Raw genomic sequence first — 24,327 nt, forward strand, 5'->3', positions numbered from 1 at the left:
TGTAACACTGTACTCTAACAATGTGCTGTGACACTGTACTGTAACACTGCTGTAACACTGTGTTGTAACACTGTGTTGTAACACTGTACTGTAACACTGTACTGTAACACTGTACTCTAACAATATGTTGTAACACTGTGTTGTAACACTGTACTGTAACACTGTGTTGTAACACTGTACTCTAACAATGTGTTGTAACACTGCTGTAACACTGTGTTGTAACACTGTGTTGTAACACTGTACTCTAACAATGTGCTGTAACACTGTACTGTAAAACTGTACTGTAACACTGTGCTGTAACACTGTGTTGTAACACTGTACTCTAACAATATGTTGTAACACTGTGTTGTAACACTGTACTGTAACACTGTGCTGTAACACTGTGCTGTAACTGCTGTAACACTGTGCTGTAACACTGTGTTGTAACACTGTGTTGTAACACTGTGCTGTAACACTGTGTGTTGTAACACTGTGTGTTGTAACACTGTGTGTTGTAACAATGTGCTGTAACAATGTGCTGTAACACTGCTCTAATACTGTGTTGTAACACTGTACTGTAACAATGTGCTGTAACACTGCTCTAACGCTGTACTGTAACAATGTGTTGTGACACTGCGCTGTAACAATGTGTTGTGACACTGTGCTGCATAGGTCACTAACAGGCGGACCGCGTTCCGAGTCCGGACGCCAACCTATAATCAATAAATTATTAACGGATGTTCTATTTTAACCTGCGCAGCTTTTCTTGTTTTTACAGCACTGGTTTAGCGGTTCAGGAAACACAGACCAATTACATGCGAGTTAAGCCATCCCACGTGATCCTACGCAGCCAATCAAATCTGTGCATTCCAACAGGCAAACATCGCGACTCTGAATACAGACAGATGAGAGGCGCGTGACAGACGGAAAGACGAGTTAGCGATACAGAGAGAGAAGACGGAGAAAGGGAGAGAAACAGACGAAGAGACGAGTGAGCGGCAGACAGGGAGAGAACAATAACTACTCATGGCGCTCCCCAAGAAGAGAGAAGTCAACAGAGCTTTCAACCCAGACTCATTCATGTCCATCTTTCCCACTGGAGCACAACACCAGCGTCTCATATGCTCAGAGACCGTGGTGCTCATTAACAGTGGTGATGTGAAACGCCACTATGAGACAAAGCACAACGTTATTGACCAAACAAACCCACTCAAGTCAGAACTGAGGGCTCAGAAAATAAGCACTCAGAGCCCAATGTGATTTTGATTTGTGACAGAATAAAGCAAATAGCCTGTCAGCATCATCAGCCACAGAGAACAGTGCAACCCAGGATGTGTTAGCCTGGGTTAAACTGTTCAATTGTTAAAATGTGTTGAGACTTAAATCAAGATGTGAAACGGTTAAAGAAAAAGGAAAACTCAACTTTATTTTATATTTCTAAAATTAAGCACTTTATTTTAAGATGCACAATTTTTCAAAAGCTATTTTATTTATTTACTCAATTTTATTTTTAAATGCAGCCCGAGAAGAACACTATACATATCTACAGTATTATATATATCTGTATAGTTAAGTGACAATAAATATTGTCTAAATGTTTTTAAATGTTACTTTCTTTATTAGATTTGATAGTCAGCCGTTGATTACGTGCAGACGTTGATACAGCTACCAGGCTGCTTCAATATATCTCACACTAATTCATAACGCAAGTTAGACATTATGATGCTCCGGACCTTTTGCTCGCGGAAACTTTCTCTAACTGGACCTCTTAGAATTTTAGTTGAATACCCCTGCTGTACTGTAACACTGTACTATAACAATGTGCTGTAACACTGTACTGTAGGACTGTGCTGTAATGGTGGCTCTAACAACGTGGTATAATGGCTATAATGTGTCGGCAGGTCGGGGGTCAGGCTGCTTCCTGTCGTCCAGTTGAGCTCGGAGGGCGTGGCCTCTTCATCAGGACACCTGAGTGACTCGTTCAGCAGCGGACCAGCTCCAACTCGTCGTCTGCGATTCGAGGATGAAACAGAGACGGACGCAGAGTCTCGTTACCTGGAACGTCAGCGGCAGAGAAGAAGGGCCGGGCAGCGAGGGACAGCTGTCCTCGTCTGTAAGCCAGACCTGAACCTGTGCGTCAACGGCAGGGCGGGACCTGTTGTTGACAGAGGAGGTGGAGTTAGTCTGAACCTCCATCTACCTGTACCTAAAGACCGGGGGCGAAGTCTGCACAGGCCCCACCTTCACCTGCTGACTGAGCCAATCAGAGAGACGTACATTGGCTCTGTTACACCTGGGGAGACCAGGGGGGAAGGAGGCGTGACTAACCACCAGGTGAAGAGAAGGACCAATCAGTTGGAGCTTAATGGAAACCTGGAGACAATCTTTAAGGCCACACCCACCACACACCTGCCAATAAACCCCTACGCCCCCGACCAGCTGACCAGGCCCACCTCCTCCTCGGCCCCTCCTGCTGTGACATCAGCGAGGATGGGGACAGCTGCCGCTGAGGCCCACAGAGAGCTCCGATCCTGGGCAGAGCTGAAGGAGAGGATCCCTTCTGTGGAGGAGGGAGGTCTCGATGTTAGGATAAAGAGATTGACAGGTGAGAATATTTACAGCAGTGATTCCCAACCAGGGATACTTCTGACTTAATGCTAAATATACTGTGCTAAAACAAATATATCTCACTTCATAGTGTTTCACTGCTGCTTCCTGCTAGATTCACACCTGCAGTTCTTCTTCCCATAGAAAACTAGAGCTGAAAAAGAAACATTTGCAGTATTTGTATCCGTAAACACACTAACATGTCGTCCTCTGATTGATGTACAGCTGAGAGCCCAGCCCCGCCCACCAAAGGCAGACAGCCAATGAGAACAGAGGTTTACAGTGACGACTGTGCACTTCGTGAACGGTGAGTCTGAATGACGCCCACTGCTCGAAGTCCTGATTCATCACTAAACACATCACATATTTTTAGGGAATACTCAAAGAACTCGTATACAAATACAAAAAAACAATATATAAAAAATAATAAGTCATTACTACTGGCTTTAGCTTATTGCACAGAGCCTTTTTACATTAATTATTCTGTTCAGTTGACTTTAAATTTATTTAATGGCAATGAAATAAAATATACGGATAAGGATGTAAGGATGGAGCCAGGCAAGCAGTCCAGCTTAAGAGTGGACAAAATGCCACATCAGAACAAAAGAAGAGAAAACGAGACAAACCTTTAAATTAATTCCTGCCCTGAATGTAATAAAAACTCCAGGAGCATATCAGAATCAGAATCAGAAATCCTTTATTAGTCCCATGACGGGGAAATTTACGTTGTTACAGCAAAAGACCAAGAGAGTAAAGTGGCGACAGCGTCCCACACCTACAGTGAAAAACAACAGCTCCAAAGCTTATGCGGTATACGACCGAAGTGACAACATACGCCCACTCACCAAGTCAGTTTGTGATTTTTCTGCACGCTACAAGCAGAATCGTCACCAGGTGTGACTATTTTGGTAAAATTGTTCCTGTGCCAAGGGTGATACTCACATTTTTCCAGGTTCAATGAAATGAAATAAAACTGTGTTTAATCTGGATCAAGCATATCTAAAGGCAAACTCTGTCTCCCTCAAAATTACATTCCCATACAATTAAACTTCATTCTTAACTACATTTCAAGGGAAATGTATTTTCTCCTGGATTATGGTCGCAGTTTTAAACACGTGGTTGACGTCTTAAATTGAGACAAAACACAACACAACACTAGGTACAAATAAGTACATTTGTTGCGTTATGTCACTCGAACAGCGGCCTCTGGGGTGAAAGTCCTGTGTTTGTTTGATCCACATTAATCCGACCTTCTCCCAACGTGGTCTTTGATTCGAAATGTATTTGTGATTTGTCAAAAACAAACATAATCCGGGACAAAAATGTTTCCCTTGAAACGTCATTGACGACGCAGTTTTGTTGTACGGGAATGTGATTTCAAGGACACCAGGCTGCTATCTCATACTCTGAAGAAGTGTCGGCACTAACAAAGATGAAGGATGAAGTTTTAAACTTAGTGTTTTCAGATAATTTGTCTTATGTTTCCTTCAGCCTCATCAGCAGAGACGAACCCTCTCGTCTTTCTTTGCGCCGTCTGTTCTCCAGTGTCAGACTGAGCAGGACTCGAACCGGCAGCCTGGACCGCCTCAGCTCACGACCCCGCCCCTCCGCATCTGACCCCCCCGCCCCCTTAGGAACCAGGAAGTCTTCCGGCCTGCTGAAGAAAACAGCGTCTGTTCAGTCCCTCATTGTGGTGAGAAGATCATCAGTTGATGAGTTTTTAACTTCTGCGTATGTTTTTCAATCCAAAGGCCTCCCCCCCACACCATACACCTGCATTCTGCCCATCATTTTTATCTCTGGGAAAGGCACCAAGTCTGTCTGCATGAAAAGTAAAATATAATAAAACATTTTCCCTTTTCTTTCTTCATATATTTTAATTATCTAACTATAATTTAGAATAAATATAACACAATATCTGTACTTTAAAGTCGGTTTGATATCAAATATAAGCAACACTGATCATTTTTTATTATCAGAATAATCGGACACAATCCTGCTGCTGGAGGGAAAAATTATATAAATAAGGATAATTTCCCAAACACTTATACAAAATGCTGTTTTGCAAGATATTGGTCGGCCACGATCATGGTCCTCACGTGGCCACGATAACAGAACAATGTTTAATTATGCAACACTTCGCCTTGGTCTATTAACGGCCGCCCAAGTGGGCTATATTTGGCGACCCATTTTAGCATTTAATTAATTTTTATCCATCTGCAATTAACAAGTGGGGGTAGGACGACCCGCTCTGCCGCTGCAGCCTCGGGTCTGATTGTCTCAGCTGTCCAGGCTGGACTCGCAGCAGGACTACAGCTGCGTGCAATGGTCCGGTGGGCGACGGAAAGCTGCACGGCATGGAGGGTCTTTACACTGTAGCATGGGTGCTGCCCCCATTTCCCCACAGGACTGACAGGCTCCTGGTAACACATTGAGCACAGACGAGGTTTATTCCCATGCAGAGCAAGCAGTGATTGTTTTTAATAAATCTTGGGAGCCTGCTTAATATTTAGGTCTGAGCCAGCCCTAACTATAAGCTTTATCAAAAAGGAAAGTCTTTAGCCTGCTCTAAAATGTGGAGAGGGTGTCTGCCTCCCGAATACAAACTGGAAGCTGGTTCCACTGGAGAGGAGCTTGATAGCTGAAGGCTCTGGCTCTCATTGTACTCTTAGAGACTCTAGGAACTACAAGTAACCCTGCAGTCTGGGAGCGCAATGCTCTAATTCAGGGGTCGGGAACCTTTTTGGCTGGGAGAGCCATAAAAGCCAAATATTTTTAAATGTATTTCCTTGAGAGCCATATATTTAATAAAATTGAGTTTTAAGTATATCACGTCTCCGAGTACTAAAAGCGCTATCAGTGTTTCCCCTACCACTGTCTGTGCCCTCCCCCCAACGGAATCCCGCGTCCCCCCCTGAATTTTTTTATTTTCACAACTCACTTGTCACATTGTCACAGGTGCTCTTTTATTAAATAAACTAAACGCTTATGTTATTTATCTAATTTGTGTGCACGTTTCTGTGTCTGCACGGGTGTCAAACTCAGGGCCACAATTATATCTGGCCCGCGAGAAAATATCACATGTCTATCATAACTTGCCCGCCAGTTTTGGTAATTAAATCAATGCATGGCACAACCACGGGAAAATACATATTTGAGGAAGTATCTAAATGTGTGAGAAATGAAACTGTCCCGGAAAAAACTGACGGGACTGACGACAGATGGAGCCTGCGATGTGATGAAAAGAGCGGATTAGTGCAGGATGCGGGAGAAGATGCAGCGGGAGAACTGTGCAGGTGAGCTGACGGTGTATCACTGCATCATACACCAGGAAGCGCTGTGTTGTAAAGCTCTGGAGATAAAACATGTAACAAGCACCGTAACACAGACAGGAAACTTTATAAGAGTCAATGTAAGTCTGTTCCTGAGGAGATACATTCTGAACATGGCGGTGCGATGGCTCAGTCGAGGGAAAGTGCTGAATACATTTTTCGAGGTGCGTCCGTTTTTAGAAGCAAAGGGAAACACAGCACAGATCTCTGGGACGGTGTGAGCTGGCCTGTTTGTGCGACATAACGAAGCATCTCACTGTTAAACCTGCAGCTTCAGGGCCGTGTGATCACAGACATGTATGATGCAGTGACAGCGTTCCAAGCCGAGCTGCCTGTGGGAGACTCTGATGCAGAAGGAAACTTTGGTCACTACGTGTTTCCAAATACTGACAAACCATCTCCACCGCTGTGTTCCCGACTGTGCATGAACAGCAATCCGTTTGCAGTTGACGTGGAAACAGCACATGTGAACATCCAAATGGAGCTGATTGACCTCCAGTGTAACGACACACTCAAGACAAAGTGTGACTCTGTGGGCGCTGCAGTTTCCAAGCTTCACCCCCGAAACGATGCCTTCCTTTTGGCCCTCTCTGTGATTGAGTTTGACACCCTGGTCTACTGCTTGCTTTGCGCAGTTTGGCAGAGCTCCGCCACCTACACACACACACACACACACATATACACGCACACAAACACACATACACACACACTCACACACGTGCACACACAGTTACAGTCAGAGACGGAGCGGAGGAAAGGAGAGGGGAGAACTAAAACAAAATCTGCTGCTAAATGTTTTACTTTAAATGACACAATATAATTATTTATTACTTGTTAATCATGTTAAAAAATGTCAGCTCAAAATTGTCTGCGAGCCATATCGCGTCATCGAAAGAGCCATGGGTTCCCGACCCCTGCTCTAGTTGGTTTTAAGGTATTATGAGATCTTTAAGATATGCTGGAGCCTGACTATTAATTGATTTGTAAGTCAGGAGAAGGATTTTGAATTCTATTCTGTATTTTACCGGGAGCCAGTGCAGAGCAGCTAATACAGGAGTAATATGATCCCGTTTCCTTGTTCTTGTCAATACACGTGCCGCTGCATTTTGGATCAACTGAAGAGTCTTAAGAGACTTTTTGGGACAACCTGATAACAATGAGTTGCAGTAATCCAGCCTTGAAGTAACAAATGCATGGACTAGTTTTTCTGCATCATTTTGAGACAGGATGTGTCTTATTTTTGCAATGTTACGTAGATGAAAGAAGGCAGTCCTTGAGATTTGTTTTATGTGGGAGTTAAACGATAGATCCTGATCAAAGATGATGCCAAGATTCATTACAGTGGTGCTGGAGGCCAAGTTAATGCCATCCAGAGCTTCTATGTCTAAGTATAATAACTTCAGTTTTGTCTGTGTTTAACATCAAAAAGTTGCAAGACATCCAAGTTTTTATGTCTTAAAGGCATGCTTGAAGTTTAGCCAATTTATTGGTTTTGTCTGGTTTAATTGATGGATATAATTGGATATCATCCGCATAACAATGAAAGTTTATAGAGTGGTTCCTTATAATATTGCCCAAAGGAAGCATATATAAGGTGAATAGAATCGGTCCAAGTACAGAACCTTGTGGGACTCCAAGACTGACTTTGGCTGTCGTGGAGGATTTATCGTTAACAAGTACAAATTGAGATTGCTCAGATAAATAGGACTTGAACCAGCTTAGTGCGGTTCCTTTTATGCCAACACAATGTTCCAGTCTCTGTAGTAGAATGTCCTGATCAACAGTGTGGAAAGCAGCACTGAGGTCTAACAAGACAAGAACAGAGACAAGTCCTTTGTCTGATGCCAATAGAAGGTCATTGGTAACTTTCACCAGTGCTGTCTCTGTGCTATGATGAACTCTAAATCCAGATTGAAAAACCTCAAATAAACTATTATTATGTAAAAAATCACACGGCTGTTTTGCAACTGCTTTCTCAAGGATCTTAACGTAGATGAAAGAAGGCAGTCCTTGAGATTTGTTTTATGTGGGAGTTAAAAGACAGATCCTGATCAAAGATGACTCCAAGATTCCTTACAGTGGTGCTGGAGGCCAAGTTAATGCCATCCAGAGCTTCTATGTCATTAGAAAATGCATGGATGGAAACGCACCTACAGTCTGTCCAGCAGGGCTTCTTCTTCTTCTTCTTCTTCTTCTTCTTCTTCTTCTTCTTCTTGACTGTTTCCTGTCTGTCCAGCAGGGGTCGCCCTTCTTGCAGTTAAGGAAGTCGTCATCAGTTCAGAGTTTTGTTTCGGAGCACAAGAAGAAGAAGGATCGTTCTGCTGACTACAGACCAGCTGCTGAGCAGTAAATCTCCTGTTTCATTACTTCTTAGACTGGAATGAGTCCTAAACCCTGACATGAGTGTATTATGAGTCTCTCTTCCTATCTGTCTGTCTGTCTCTTTCCCTGTTTCTCTTCCTGTCTGTCTCCCTGTCTGTCTCTCTCCCTCCCTGTCTCTCCCTATGTCTTCCCCTGTCTCTTTCCCTGCCTGTCTGTCTTTCTCTCAGGTTTGCTCAGAGGTGTCTCAGTCTTGAGGACGTCGGTTGTCCCTCTTCGGTCCGCTCTGTCGGTCGAGTTTTTCATGTTTTTCCTGACGGAACGTTTCTGTTGGAGGTGAACCGACCAGAGAGCCGAATGTTCGGATTCACCGTCAGCAGAGGGAGAGAACGGCCGGACTCTGGTACAGCAAATAATACAAATACTACTGCAAATACTGCATGTACTACCCTTAAAACTACTGCAAGTACTATGAATACTACTGTTAATACTACTGCAAATTCTACAAATACTACTGCAAATACTGCATACACTAGCATTAATACTACTGCAAGTACTGCATATACTATCATTAGTATTACTGCAAATACTATGAATATCACTGCCAATACCGCATATACTATCGTTAATACTACTGCCAATAATGCATATACTACCGTTGATAGTACTGCAAATACTACGAATACTACTGCAAATACTGCATATTCTACCGTTAATACTACTGCAAATACTACAAATATTAATACTGTTGATATACTGCTAACACAGTACATTACATTACAGTTCATTTACCTGACGCTTTTGTCCAAAGCGACACTAAATGAAAAGAATCATGAGGATACAACTCAGAACAGCAAGAATCTTACAGGTACATCAGATTCAAATAAGCCAAACAAAAGTGCAACATACAGAAACAACAGATTACGAATTCAACTATTAGCTACAAATAAGCCAAACCAGTATGAGTGCAACATACAAAGAGGTGCAGTCGAAACAGGAGAGTTTTCAGTCTGCAGAAGATGTGAAGACTGTCTGCTGTCAATGGGGAGGTCGTTCCACCATTTTGAAGCCAAGATATCAAACAGGCGGTTTTGTTTGAGGGTCTCTGGGTCCCACTCGTAGTGAGGGAGCAGCGAGCCGATGCAGAGCAAAGTGAACATGCTGGGGTGTATGGTTTGATCATGGCCTGGATGTAGAAAGGGGCTGATCCATTCACAGCACGGTGGACCAGCACCAGAGTCTTGAAGCAGATTCGGGCCGCCACTGGTAGCCAGTGAAGGGAGCGGAGGAGAGGTGCATTGTGGGAGAACTTGGGTAGTTTGAAGACCAGTCGGGCTGCTGCATTCTGGGTGAGCTGTAGAGGTCAGATGGCTCATGTAGGCAATCCAGCGAGGAGGAAGCTGCAGTAGTCAAGACGTGAGATGACAAGAGCCTGAACAAGAACCTGCGTCGCCTTCTGTGTGTCTGCAGGAGGGGACGTTTTACAGAGTGTGTCTGCAGGAGGAGGTTGTTGCAGCGATGTTGGCACTGATAGACAGTTGGTTGTCCATTGTCACATCCAGATTCCTGACACTGTGTCGTAGTATTGTGTTAGCGGTATATTAACAGTATTAATACTGTGTCGTAGTACTGTGTTAGCGGTATATTAACAGTATTAATACTGTGTCGTAGTACTGTGTTAGCGGTATATCAACAGTATTAGTACTGTGTCGTAGTACTGTGTTAGCGGTATATCAACAGTATTAGTACTGTGTCGTAGTACTGTGTTAGCGGTATATCAACAGTATTAGTACTGTGTCGTAGTACTGTGTTAGCGGTATATCAACAGTATTAGTACTGTGTCGTAGTACTGTGTTAGCGGTATATCAACAGTATTAATACTGTGTCGTAGTACTGTGTTAGCGGTATATCAACAGTATTAATACTGTGTCGTAGTACTGTGTTAGCGGTATATCAACAGTATTAATACTGTGTCGTAGTACTGTGTTAGCGGTATATCAACAGTATTAATACTGTGTCGTAGTACTGTGTTAGCGGTATATCAACAGTATTAATACTGTGTCGTAGTACTGTGTTAGCGGTATATCAACAGTATTAATACTGTGTCGTAGTACTGTGTTAGCGGTATATCAACAGTATTAATACTGTGTCGTAGTACTGTGTTAGCGGTATATCAACAGTATTAATACTGTGTCGTAGTACTGTGTTAGCGGTATATCAACAGTATTAATACTGTGTCGTAGTACTGTGTTAGCGGTATATCAACAGTATTAATACTGTGTCGTAGTACTGTGTTAGCGGTATATCAACAGTATTAATACTGTGTCGTAGTACTGTGTTAGCGGTATATCAACAGTGTTAATACTGTGTCGTAGTACTGTGTTAGCGGTATATTAACAGTGTTAATACTGTGTCGTAGTACTGTGTTAGCGGTATATTAACAGTATCAGTACTGTGTCGTAGTACTGTGTTAGCGGTATATTAACAGCATAATAACATGTCTACTGCAGGTGTGTATGTGGAGGACATGGTGGACATCAGCACGGAGAAGTTGTACGCCGGCCTGCTAGCGGTTGGTGATGAGATCCTGGAAGTGAACGGGGAGAAGGTGGCCTGTCTCAGTTTGGACCAGGTGACCCAACTGCTGACTCAGAACACGTCCACCACTGTCCGGGTGCTCAAATACCGCCGGTCGCCTCCACGGTGACCGCAACTACTGACTGAGCGTAACTTCATAAACAAACCACCACCTGATCATCTGGTCCAAACTAAATTTAGCGGTATATTTGGAATATTGCAAGTGGAGCTGTATGAAGTACTTATACATAATCAGTGTATTACCTACAGTAGACGACTGTGAGAATGTCCCCGATAGGAGAAACAAACAGGAGCACTGAAGCTAAGTAATGTACTGCTGCAAAATATATGTTTTACATAAAGAGAGTAGATAACCAGAGAAGAAGAAACCCTGGTGAATAAAGACAGCTGACTACCACAGAAGAAGAAACACTTGTGGATAAAGACAGCTGATAACCACAGAAGAAGAGTTTCTCTCTATGCGAGAGACATATAAGCAAAGACAGAGAGAGCCTGGTGAATAAAGACAGCTGACAACCACAGAAGAAGAAGGTTACACCTTTCAGTTCTGCAGGTAGATCAATTCAGAAATATAAATCAGCTGTTAATCTGATATGTATTACAGATTATCATGAAGTCCTTTAAATCTTTTCTAAAATGTTCTTCAAATTTCAGGACTTTGTTTATTTAAATAAGATTGTGCTGGGTCAGTTCTCATGGAGGACACATCAGCCGACTTTAATCTTTGTGCCTCACTTTAAAAAAGTCGGTCTAATGACAATGCACAATTTTAACCCTTTAAATGTTTGTTCACATAACGCCACTGAAAAATGTAATTATTTTCTGTAACTAAATGCACTCCATAGAGTGAGAATGTTTGTCTCCAACATTTTGCTGCATTTGTATTGTTTGTGCAGGAAACCATGGAAACAGCACGTATTTGTCCCAAACATGAGAAAATGTTTCAATCTGATGAAAATAGTAAAAAGTGAAGCTGAGATCATAGAAAGATTTTATCACACTCTGCTTTAATGTGTTTAATGACTTTTACTTTATCAAACACTACACACTGATTATAGCAGCTGACGGACACTTACTAAATGATAACATATGTATTACCGACAACAATTATTAAGGCATTCGGACTAATTTAAAATGATTTTAGTTTCTCTACAGACCCGCTGTCAATATAAAATGGTATAAACGGATGTAATTTAACACAGTAACATTTTGTACTAAGCCATCTCATATAAACATTTACAGTTTTAACCCTCTGCAGTATTTCTGTAATGTTCATGTATTTTTTGTTTGTTTATATTTTCTGACAAATTAAAGCGCCCTGAGATTGCTTTTAGCTTTGAAAGGCGCTTTATAAATACAATTTATTATTATTATTATTATTATTATTATTATTAAAGTTAAATCCTTCCGAGGCTAACTTTAAATATATTAATAACACACTAATTCAAAGACAACTTAAATCTGCTTACAAAAATAATTTGTATTATATGTATATACTGCTGGTATAATAATTATATATAAATATTTCTTCATTTCAAACTCAGCTGCTGTTATCCACAAAAATAAAATAACAACTAACTATATATAACTAAACCGATCAATAACAGTTTACTTAATTCATTTATTATTTATATTACTATTATTGCTATTATACGTTATCATTATTATTATCATTAAACATCATTATTATTATTATACATTATTATTATTATGGCTATTATACATTATCCTTAATATTATTATACATTATTATTATTATCATTACTATTATTATCATTATTATTACTATTATTATCATTATACATTATCAGTAATAGTATTATTAGTAGTAGTATTATCATAATACATTATCATTGATATTATAATTATCCATTATTATTATTATTATTATTATTATTATCATCATTATTCATTTTGTTTTGTCGTCTACCGCTTATCCGGGATCGGGTCGCGGGGGCAGCAGCTCCAGTAAGGAACCCCAATCTTCCCTTCTCCGGGCCACATCCTCCAGCTCCGACTGGGGGATCCTGAGGCGTTCCCAGGCCAGTGAGGAGATATAATCTCTCCACCGAGTCCTGGGTCTTCCCCGGGGTCTCCTCCCAGCTGGACGTGTCTGGAACACCTCCCTAGGGAGGCGCCCAGGTGGCTCCTTACTAGATGCCCGAACCACCTCAACTGGCTCCTTTCAACGTAAAGGAGCAGCGGCTCTACTCCGAGTCTCTCCTGATGGCTGAGCTTCTCACCCTATCTCTAAGGGACCAGCCACCCGTCTGAGAAAACCCATTTTGGCCGCTTGTACCCGTGATCTCGTTCTTTATTATCATTATTATTATTATTATTATTATACATTATTATCATAATTGTTATGATATAATTATTCTTTTAAACATAAACAAGTAAAGTTCTGAAAGGGAACATGGATGGATTTATTTCTAAATTAAAAACATTGAATATTTCTGTAGTTTCAGTTTAACCTAAAAATGCTTCTACTTGACTTGTAAATCTTCTGAAAAAGGTAATTATAATAATTAATAAACAACAAAACATTCTTTGGAAAACATCTGGAAGGATTTATAAAGAGTTAAAATAGATTAAAATCAGTCTGTTTATACATTTTGTATTTAATGACTTTTATTTTCATCAGTCAGAGTTCTGAACACTTGTTTTATTTTGTTAACAGTAACAGGAAACACGTTTCATCACCGCCACGCGTACCGTGAATCTGATGGTGTGGGACGACGTGATTGGCTGCTCCGTCTAAAACCGGTCACATGATTATTATATCTCACTTCCTGCAGCAGCTTTACATTAAAAGCCTTCCAGAGGTTCATTGGAGAAAAGCTTTTATTGTGAAGCAGCAGCAGGAAGTAAGTGGTTTAACAATCCACAGATCTATAAAATGCAGAACGATCAATCAGTTCAGGAAACAATAAAATAAAGTAAAATAAACCGTTTCAGGAAACAAAACATTAAACATCAGAAAAAGATTCAGTCAGTAAAACAAAAACACGCAAACTGTAAACAAAAACAGGAAGTTTTAGTGTTATTTCATTATTTTCCACAAACCATAAACCAACTCCAACCTTAGACTAAACAACCAAAGTTAACTGGAGTAAAACCAGGATTAAACCTAAAATAAACCTGGACTAAAACTGTATTAAATCAGCATTAAACCCCAATTACACCAAGATTAAACTGGAGTCAAAACAGGATTAAACCTGAATCAAACCAGGGATACATTGATATAAACATGGAGTTAAAAGCAGACTTCAAATTTAGAGTTTAACTGGGTTTACATGGAGTTGATATTGCACTGAACTTTATATTTAACTGGAGTTTAATTTAAGATTCAAGTGGAGTTAAACACTTAAAAGGAGTAACACTGAAGGTATATAGATATACTGGAGTTAAACTGGTATTAAAGTACAGGTAAACTGGTATTTAAGTAAAGTTGAACTGGAGTTAAATTGGTTTTAAAGAAGAGTTCAACTGGAGTGGAAATATTTTTTTCAGCCCTTCAAATAAAACAAACACAAATCATTAAAACACATCAAACATGTTCCGCCTGGTTTGACCTTTGAGCTCTGTGATGAATTTTAACAAACACTCAAAGTGCCTTTTCAGTCCAATTCAGGAGGACGAGAACACCCATTAGAGTCCAGTAATGTCCAGCAGCGTCCAGGAGAGTCCAGTAGAGTCCAGTAGTGTTCAGTAGAAGCCAGTATAGTTCAGCAGAGTTCGGTAGAGTCCAGTAATGTCCGGCAGCGTCCAGGAGAGTCCAGTAGAGTCTAGTAGAGTCCAGTAGTGTTCAGTAGAAGCCAGTATAGTTCAGCAGAGTCCGGTAGAGTCCAGTAATGTCCGGCAGCGTCCAGGAGAGTCCAGTAGAGTCTATTAGAGTCCAGTAGAATCCAGTATAGTTCAGCAGAGTCCGGTAGAGTCCAGTAGACAGATTTAAGATGAGTTCTGTGCTGACAGGAGACGCCATCAATCAGAGGATGAAGAAGAGGAGGATGACGGTGAAGAGGATTGCAAGCAACACACCGATAGCACACCACTGACGACGATCTGGGGAAATACAGATTTAATAAATAATTAAATACAACTACCACCTAACTATTAATCGTTAAAACCACTGACGATGATGTGCAATTACACAGTAATAAATGTTTTCTATAACTGCTGACAATCTGCAGAAACAACGAATGATAATAACTCTCTATTGGCAAACTAACTGTAAATACTACGATCAATAACCCAAAAATGTACAATTTACTAACTCTGTTATTATTCTATTGTTTTATTTCTGTCACTAATGCAGTAGAAACACTGAGGCAGTTTACCGCTGGTCATGTGAGACACTTTGGCCAGTTTCTTCATGACGTTGTCCAATTTAGACTGAGTGTTGTCCACCTCATGAGTGAAGTCATCCAACATTCTGCAGGAAAAACAAAGAGACTCAACAAGTCTGGCCAGGAGTTCACATTACAATTCTAAAACTCATCATCTGGGGCATCATCCCCGGAGTGTCTGTGTCTCATGTGCCAGGTTGCCACTGTTAAAGTTTACGTCAGGATCATGAATCGTGGCTGTGCCTGCTGCCCTGGTCCTGCAGGACACCGGGAAGCCTTTTTGACATTATCCTGGATTCATCCTTTCTTTTTCTTTTTTGATCACAACATAATTTCTGTCAAATGTTGTATTTGTACTATGATGTTTATCGATTGCACGTCTGTCCGTCCTGGGAGAGGGATCCCTCCTCAGTCTCTCCCTGAGGTTTCTTCCATTTTTGCCCCTTTAATTATGGGGTTTCTTTTAGGATGTTTTTCTTTGTGCGGTGCGAGGGTCTGAGGACAGAGGGTCTAAAGACAGAGGGTCTAAGGACAGAGGGTCTGAGGACAGAGGGTCTAAGGACAGAGGGTCTGAGGACAGAGGGTCTGAGGACAGAGAGGGTCTGAGGACAGAGGGTCTAAGGACAGAGGGTCTGAGGACAGAGGGTCTGAGGACAGAGGGTCTAAGGACAGAGGGTGTCGTATGCTGTCTGTAAAGCACACTGAGACAAATGTGTAATTTGTGATATTGGGCTATATAAATAAATTTGACTTGATTTGATAAATATTTGAATGCTGCCCCTCCTGTTGTTGTCCCTCACCTTCTGTTGTTGTCCCTCACCTTCTGTTGTTGTCCCTCACCTCCTGTTGTTGCCCCACCCTACTGTTGTTGTCCCACCCTCCTGTTGTTATCCCACCCCTCCTGTTGTTGTCCCTCACCTCCTGTTGTCCCTCACCTCCTGTTGTTGTCCCTCACCTCCTATTGTTGCCCCACCCTACTGTTGTTGTCCCACCCTCCTGTTGTCCCACCCCTCCTGTTGTTGTCTCTCACCTCCTGTTGTCCCACCCCTCCTGTTGTTGTCCCTCACCTCCTGTTTTTGTCCCTCAACTCCTGTTGTTGTCCCACCCCTCCTGTTGTTGTCCCTCACCTCCTGTTGTCCCTCACCTCCTGTTGTCCCACCCCTCCTGTTGTTGTCCCTCACCTCCTGTTTTTGTCCCTCAACTCCTGTTGTTGTCCTACCCCTCCTGTTATTGTCCCTCACCTCCTGTTGTTCTCCTGCCCCTCCCGTTCTTGTCCCTCACTTTCTGTTGATGTCCCCTAACTCCTGTGATACCCGTCTTTCTTGACCATGCTAACTGTTGCCTAAAGAAACTGACTAAAGATAGCTGACTGATTAGTCCAAGACCTAAATAATTTTTTGGAAATTAACTTAAAACGTAGAGGAGAAGTCTGTCAATGACAACGTATCTGAAAGCTCTTACACGGCCTGTTCATCCAGTTCCATGCCAATCCTCTCTGACATGTTCTTCAGGACTCCAATAGTTCCCGATACAAGCTCCAGCTGTTCATCCTGCTGCTCTGCCATCAGCTGATAGAAACACACATTATATACGTTGTTTAAATCCACCAGTTACATTCTTTTTATCACAGTATCCAGAACATCCTTATATCACCACACTGATATTGCATCATATTTCAGAACTCTGTTATTGGCTGTTTTATTGTACTGGTGTTACTGTACCTGCTGCTGGACCTGCTGCTCCTCTATAAATTGAGAGTTGGCACTCTGCAGTTGGCGGTCCAGTCTGCTGTATTTATCAGGACCAGGCTGCCAGATCGGACCCTGAGCACCACGCTCACTGAGCAGAGCCTGGACATCACAAGAACACAAACTGTCAGACATTTTAAGTCCTCAGCAGCTCGACATCCACCCAGGAAGCTTCCTTTCCCTCATCCTAACCTCCAGAAACCTACAATACTCTCAACGTAACCCTAATTTATATTTTGTCTGCTTCTCATACCTTAACATCTTAACATCTTAACATGGGGGCCCAGGTGCTGCTTTTGGACCACCTTCAACTAGACACTAGTAGGGTATGTGTGAATAGACATTCATCTTACTGAATGGGCAGAGGTTATTGCAAGTGGACAGAGGCTACATCTACAAAGGGCCATGAGTAAGGAGGATGACATTTTAACTTTAACATCCTTTCCCACAGATGAATCATTGCTGTAAAAATTAAGATCAGGAAAGTAGATTTTTGAGCAGTGACACCCGACACCACACATTAATATAGATCAGAACAATTATTTGGATTGACAAATATGTCAGAGTGTCAGTTATTCATCCTGAACTGCTCTACAGAGTTTTAGCTCCATTGACCTTCCTTTGTCCAATTGCAATACCTTCATATTCTAAAAATGTTTAAGTCTTTTGGCCTTTTTGAGGAGGTTCCCAAGGGTCTAGAGACAAAAGCCCAGTGACCTCAAATGGTGGAAAAATGCAAAGAGACATACATAATCTCATCGGATCTATATTTTGAGGTTGAGAAGGCCTCCTATGGGCCGACCAAAAGAAAGCCTACCAAGACACATATTGACAAACTAGTCTGTCCATTCCAGGGACATACCCTACCCATAAATTACCTCCAAGGACCTACCCTTAAATAACCTCCAAGCACCTAACATATCCTACCCTACCCTTGAATAACCTCCAGGTACCTACCCACCCTACCCTAAGGTACCCTTCAGGGTTTTGGTAATGTAATCTCAGCAGTACCTTTTTTACTTGTTTTAATTAGAAAACAGTTTTCATACAATAACACACCGGAGGTTTGGTAGGTTACCAGGTGAGTGTACGCAGTGTTGTGCACTTCAGGTGTATTCAGTTACCTGTTTGTTCTTTCTGTCCACTGAAGGAGCAGTTGGACTTGACATCTGTTCTTTCATTTCCTTAAAGAGAAACAAAGACTGTCAGCAGCTCATCAATTCTTCAGATTCACCTCAGTCAATATGAGATTTTAGAATCAAATCGGCCAAAAGCAGCTTGAATACTAACCACGACTAGAATGTCACAATACCAGAGATTTTGTAGTCGATACCAATATCAGTAAAATACCACGATTCTTGATACCCAATTGGATACCACGGTAAAAAAACTAAACAATAAACACTTGTTGTAACGTAACTCACTCACCCTGAATTCTTTGAATAAATCTGGATGTCTGAAAACTTTGATGGCAATATTTGCATACTGTTTTTTATGAATTCATTATTAATTCCTGATCATCCGCCTCAACGCAAAGAATTTTGCTACACAACTTTACTGTTTTTCTTTTCTAAGAGCCGAGGCAGAGTTGTGGCTGCAGCTACACTTGTTGCTCTCCTTGACATGTTATAGTTCTTCAGTGCTGGTCGGCGTTCTTCTTCTTCCTTTGGCATTTAACAACAGAATTAAACACTTGAAGGTGCATATGCTGGTCCCGTCAGGTCCAGAAAAATTGCATCACCAGTATCTACTGCAGAAAAATGAGTACCGTGTTCAGAAGCATCGGTTTTCGTGACAAACCAATCACAACTCCTAAAGAGTCGCTATATGTCGACGGAAGACACTCCCTATGATGTGGACATCAGTTTGTTTTATGGAACAAATCTGTGGTGACTCCTCACCTGAGCACAGAGGTGAGTTTTACCTGATGTAAGTGAAGCGTACCTTGACAGTCTGTCTGGTGCTGGTGATGAAGGCTTTCCTCTTCGAAAGCTCGGCCGCGTCTAGGTTGAACTTCTTTGGGTTGGACTCAACAATGCGTTCACTGACAGTTAAGAAAGACCTTTATCTTTAAAAGATTCACACTTCAAATCTCTGAACTCACTAAGAACATGTCACTATTTGAAGGATATTGATGGTCTCGTCGAGGTCCTCCAGGTCCCACTCAATGGAGCGCAGACTGTTCCTCAGCTCATTGGTCGTCCAGTCCATTTCCTCCTTGGAGGCTCCGCCCCCCTCCTGCAACAGTTCGCTCCATCTATGATGGAGGCTCTGTGCTGCGTTTACTGCCTTCTGTACCTCACTGTAACAAACATCATAACTCATCTGTGATGGAGACTCTGTGCTGCGTTCAAAAACACTATAATACTATAATAAACAATATAGATTATAAGGTAACACTTTATTAAATGGGGTGTGAATAAGACATGAATATTAAGGAGTGTTTATGAATGTTTATGACTGTTGTCATTAAGTGTCATTCAGTAAATTATGACACTTAATGCAAAGGGTTAGGCTATAGCAGGGGTCGGGAACCTTTTTGGCTGGGAGAGCCATAAAAGCCAAATATTTTTAAATGTATTTCCTTGAGAGCCATATATTTAATAAAATTGAGTTTTAAGTATATCACGTCTCCGAGTACTAAAAGCGGTATCAGTGTTTCCCCTACCATTGTCTGTGCCCCCCCCAACAGAACCCCACGCCCCCCTCTGATTTTTATTCATTTAATATTCACAACTCACTTTTCACATTGAACAGGTGCTCTTTTATTAAATAAACTAAACGCTTATGTTATTTATCTAATTTATGTGCACGTTTCTGTGTCTGCGCAGGTGTCAAACTCAAGGCACAATTATATCCGGCCCGCGAGAAAATATAATTTCTCTATCATAACTGGCCCGCCAGTTTTGGTAATTAAATCAAAGCATTGCACAACCACGGGAAAATACATATTTGAGGAAATATCTAAATGTGTGAATGAAATGAAACTGCCCCGGGACAAACTGACGGGACTGACGACAGACGGAACCTGCGATGTGATGAAAAGAGCGGATTAGTGCAGGATGCGGGAGAAGATGCAGCGGGAGAACTGTGCAGGTGAGCTGACGGTGCATCACTGCATCATACACCAGGAAGCGCTGTGTTGTAACGTTCTGGAGATGGAACATGTAACAAGCACCGTAACACAGACAGGAAACTTTATAAGAGTCAATGTAAGTCTGTTCCTGAGGAAATACATTCTGAACATGGCGGTGCGATGGCTCAGTCGAGGGAAAGTGCTGAATACATTTTTCGAGGTACGTGAGGAAATCTGGCCGTTTTTGGAAGCAAAGGGAAACACACCACAGATCTCTGGGACGGTGTGAGCTGGCCTGTTTGTGCGACATAACGAAGCATCTCACTGTTAAACCTGCAGCTTCAGGGCCGTGTGATGCAGTGACAGCGTTCCAAGCCGAGCTGCCTGAGGGAGACTCGGATGCAGCAGGAAACTTTGGTCACTACGTGTTTCCAAACACTGACAAACCATCTCCACCGCTGTGTTCCCGACTGTGCATGAACAGCAATATGTTTGCAGTTGACGTGGAAACAGCACATGTGAACATCCAAATGGAGCTGATTGACCTCCAGTGTAACGACACACTCAAGACAAAGTGTGACTCTGTGGGCGCTGCAGTTTCCAAGCTTCACCCCCGAAACGATGCCTTAAATGTTGTCCCTCTCTGTAATTGAGTTTGACACCCTGGTCTACTGCTTGCTTTGCACAGTTTCTCCTCAGCTGTTTCGCAAAGGGCAGGGCTCCGCCCCCCCCCCCCCCACACACACACACACACACACACACACACACACACACACACATGCACACACAGTTACAGTCAGAGACGGAGCGGAGGAAAGGAGAGGGGAGAACTAAAACAAAATCTGCTGCTAAATGTTTTACTTTAAATGACACAATATAATTATTTATTACTTGTTAATCATGTTAAAAAATGTCAGCTCAAAATTGTCTGCGAGCCATATCGCGTCATCGAAAGAGCCATATATGGCTTGCGAGCCATAGGTTCCCGACCCCTGGGCTATAGAGTGGTGCAGGGAAGTATTTTTGTCGTCCGACCCTGAAGGTAGCATCTCCCTGGTTCCCTTCACTAAAAACTGATTCATTGGTTTTTCGATTATTGCAGAAAATAATAGCATTTATATAATCTTCACATTTTAACACCACATTTATGATTTATGATTCTCATAATGGTCAGGGTTTAGGACTCATAACATTACAGTTCATTTAGCTGACGCTTTTATCCAAAGCGACAATAAATGCAAACAATCATGGGGATACAACTCCGAACAGCAATAATCTTGTAAGTACATTAGCTTCAAATAGGTGAAATCCTTTAAGTGCAGAACAATAGCTTCAAATAAGCCAAACAAAAGTGCAATATACAGAAACAATAGAATATGAATTCAACTATTAGCTACAAATAAGCCAAACCAATGTAAGTGCAACATACAAAGAACAGTTTTTTTTCATTCGCCGAGGTGCAGTCGAAACCAGTGAGTTTTCAGTCTGCAGAAGGTGCGAAGACGGTCTGCTGTCCTGACATCAACGCTAATAACGCTGACTCAGGTTTTAGGACTCATACCACTCTATTCACATTAGTCTTCGCCTGAATGCAGGCGCTTCCACATTGAATACCTTTGTGATCTTACTTCCGTTTTAGAGCGGAAGTGCGTTTACTTTGCTTCGCGTCAACAGGTTAATTATTATTATTAATTATCAATTGTCAAAGAAACCATTTTTAAGCTTTGCAAAAGCATTTTTTTAGTTTTTCCTTACGTTTATGAGGCTATGAGGAGCTGCTGGCTGTGTGAGGGCCACATGTCGACAGTCTTTTTATTATTATATATATATATTATAATATTATAATTTTTCTCACTGCCAGAAGGGCAGACACAGGTCCGCACTGCAGGTTTAACCATGGGGTATTAAATAATAATAATAATAATAATTTAAATCAAGAACCACCAATTTGGCGATAGCTATCTAAGTAGCACACAGACAGGTTAATATATTTTGGACTCGTTTGGACTAGATTAACTAATATTTATGAATATCACCTCTCTGTTTGGACCTTTGTCCGCCTTCTGGCAGTGAGAGTAATTACAAAAAATATGTCTACATGTGCTTTAATTTGGAGTCCAACTGGCCTCTGTGTCGATTTGATTTCTGTACTTTAGTAGTTCCTTATAGCGGCGCCATCTACATCCAGAGAATCTACAAAGTTATAAAAAATGTCCTTATATGTGATTTCAGGACCTTTTTATAAGTTGTCCTGCCAGCAGCTGATGCTGTAAAACCATCCAATCCTGCAGTGCAGCTGTGAATGTTCCCAAACAATATTCATTGTTTACATGCTGCTAGTGCTAAACCAGAAGTGAATAAGGCCCAGGACAGCATAGGGGGAATTCTCTGTCTTCAAACTGGCCTCTGTTGGTCTCAAAAATAGATATCTGACATTTTATTTTACTGAACTCAACATGTGATGTATTGATAATTAACCAGTAGTGCAATGTAAGTAAATACCGTTATTTTTTAGGTACTTTACATGAGTATTTCCATTACTATACTGACTTACTATAATACTCCACTTCATCTCAGAGGGAAATATTGAACTGCGCTACATTTATCTGAAATTAACTACTGGTTACTTTTTACATTCAAAAACATTTCATAGCTTATATGATATGATGCAGTACTAATAATCTACCCAGTACTATACAACATCTAAAAGTTTCTCCGCGCTGATAAAGTACATTTAAATGCTCTCACATGGATTCGCTCGTGTTAAAATAATAATAATTTCAAACTGCAGTTTTTCTACTTTTACTGAGGTATAGGATCTAAAGACCTGTTCCATCTCTACAATTAAACTGATATCTATTGATAATGAATACTGACTGTAACTCTGTGCTAACATCATAGCAGCATGCTAACGGACTAACTCACTCACAACACACTGAGAGCTAACATTAGCATAGCGGTTAGCCTGCTGTTAAAGCTCAAAGTTAAGCTGGTTCTTGGCCCTCTGGTGAATGTATCGATTATCGGTCAGCTATCAGGTTTCTGCAGGCTAACACAAGACGCTATCCTACTGTCAGCATTAGCATTAGCTTGGTTCTGACCCTTTGACGACGAAGAACGGGTCTTCCATGGACATGTTGCTGGTTCCGGTTCAGTCGGAGCGGACCTCCATCACACAAACGGTCAGCTCCGGATCAAACAAACTAAACTTCATTTCCGTTTTTTCTGATTTAACTCAGTTTGTCTCCATCAGACAGCTGCTGCTCGCTCCGCTTTGTTTACATGCAACAGCTTCCGCAGCGGAGGTGACGCTGTGACGTCACACATACTCCCCGGGTGTTTGTATGACCGCAGAAGACAACAATGATTAAAAACACAATAAAATATATAACAAATAAGGTTTGTCCTTCAGAAGAAAACACATAAACCACAAAATAAAATATATACAAAATAAATATATTAAAAAGATAGATCCGGGAGGATGTCAAAAAGCTTCCAGGTGCCGCCAACAATAATAACAATAATATCAACTATAAAATATGACATTTATTCAATGCAATGCTAATCTAGACAAAGGATTCAAATAAATGTTGGAGCGCAACACATTTATGTTCTCAAGCATCTTTGAGTGTCTAGAAAAGTGCTATATAAATGTATTATTATTATTATTATTATTATTATTATTATTACTGATATTGTTATTATTGTTATTATTATTATAAGTCTGTGTTTCCCCACCTGTACTGACACAAGAAGAAAATGCTGTGATATTACAATGGAGAAACCGGATGCAGGTCGGACGGTTGTTGCGCGGGTTGTTTCACTGTTTTTGTTTTGCTGGCTAGCGAAACACAGTAAACTTATGGTTAAAAGTTTACAAGTGAGAGTAGGTTAAAGGTTTTGAGAAATGGGAATTTGATTATCATATGTAAATGTAGTTCAGAGAGAAAGAGTTTATAAGTTGAAGGATGTAGGAACGCATACAGTGAAAGTGCCAGCCATGTGGAGAAGGAGAGCAGGTGAAATAAGGAGGGATTTATGGTTTAACAGTTGAGGTCACCATGGAATAAATAAAGGCAAATCTTGAAGGAGGCATGAAGATTACATGCCTTCAGAGAAGGGCTGAGGACTGTTTGAGGACTGGTATAGATGTGGCTCTGGTATAGATGTGACTCTGGTATAGATGTGACTCTGTTATAGACGTGACTCTGGTATAGACGTGACTCTGGTATAGACGTGACTCTGTTATAGACGTGACTCTGGTATATACGTGACTCTGGTATAGACGTGACTCTGGTATAGACGTGACTCTGGTATAG

At 41.3% G+C, this 24,327-nt stretch overlaps 2 protein-coding genes across 2 annotated transcripts; one reads left to right on the top strand and one right to left on the bottom strand.

Annotated features, from left to right (window-relative positions):
• The first annotated feature begins 625 nt into the window (after window positions 1-625).
• On the top strand, window positions 626-12,162 carry LOC115005856 (uncharacterized). The gene is made up of 7 exons (XM_029427828.1): window positions 626-651; window positions 1,881-2,584; window positions 2,812-2,893; window positions 4,078-4,279; window positions 8,158-8,264; window positions 8,468-8,640; window positions 10,748-12,162. Exons 1-7 carry the CDS (start codon window positions 626-628, stop codon window positions 10,942-10,944), a joined length of 1,491 nt encoding a protein of 496 aa, XP_029283688.1. The 3' UTR covers window positions 10,945-12,162.
• Window positions 12,163-13,436: 1,274 nt separating this feature from the next.
• stx6 (syntaxin 6) lies at window positions 13,437-23,327 on the bottom strand. The gene is made up of 8 exons (XM_029427832.1): window positions 23,110-23,327; window positions 19,065-19,234; window positions 18,877-18,971; window positions 18,057-18,116; window positions 16,906-17,034; window positions 16,646-16,752; window positions 15,176-15,270; window positions 13,437-14,900 (listed from the first exon to the last, which is right to left on the bottom strand). Exons 1-8 carry the CDS (start codon window positions 23,142-23,144, stop codon window positions 14,824-14,826), a joined length of 768 nt encoding a protein of 255 aa, XP_029283692.1. The 5' UTR covers window positions 23,145-23,327; the 3' UTR covers window positions 13,437-14,823.
• Between the last annotated feature and the right edge of the window lie 1,000 nt (window positions 23,328-24,327).

The sequence above is a fragment of the Cottoperca gobio genome, unplaced genomic scaffold (assembly GCF_900634415.1).
Source record: "Cottoperca gobio unplaced genomic scaffold, fCotGob3.1 fCotGob3_381arrow_ctg1, whole genome shotgun sequence".
Taxonomy (NCBI): Eukaryota; Metazoa; Chordata; class Actinopteri; order Perciformes; family Bovichtidae; genus Cottoperca; species Cottoperca gobio.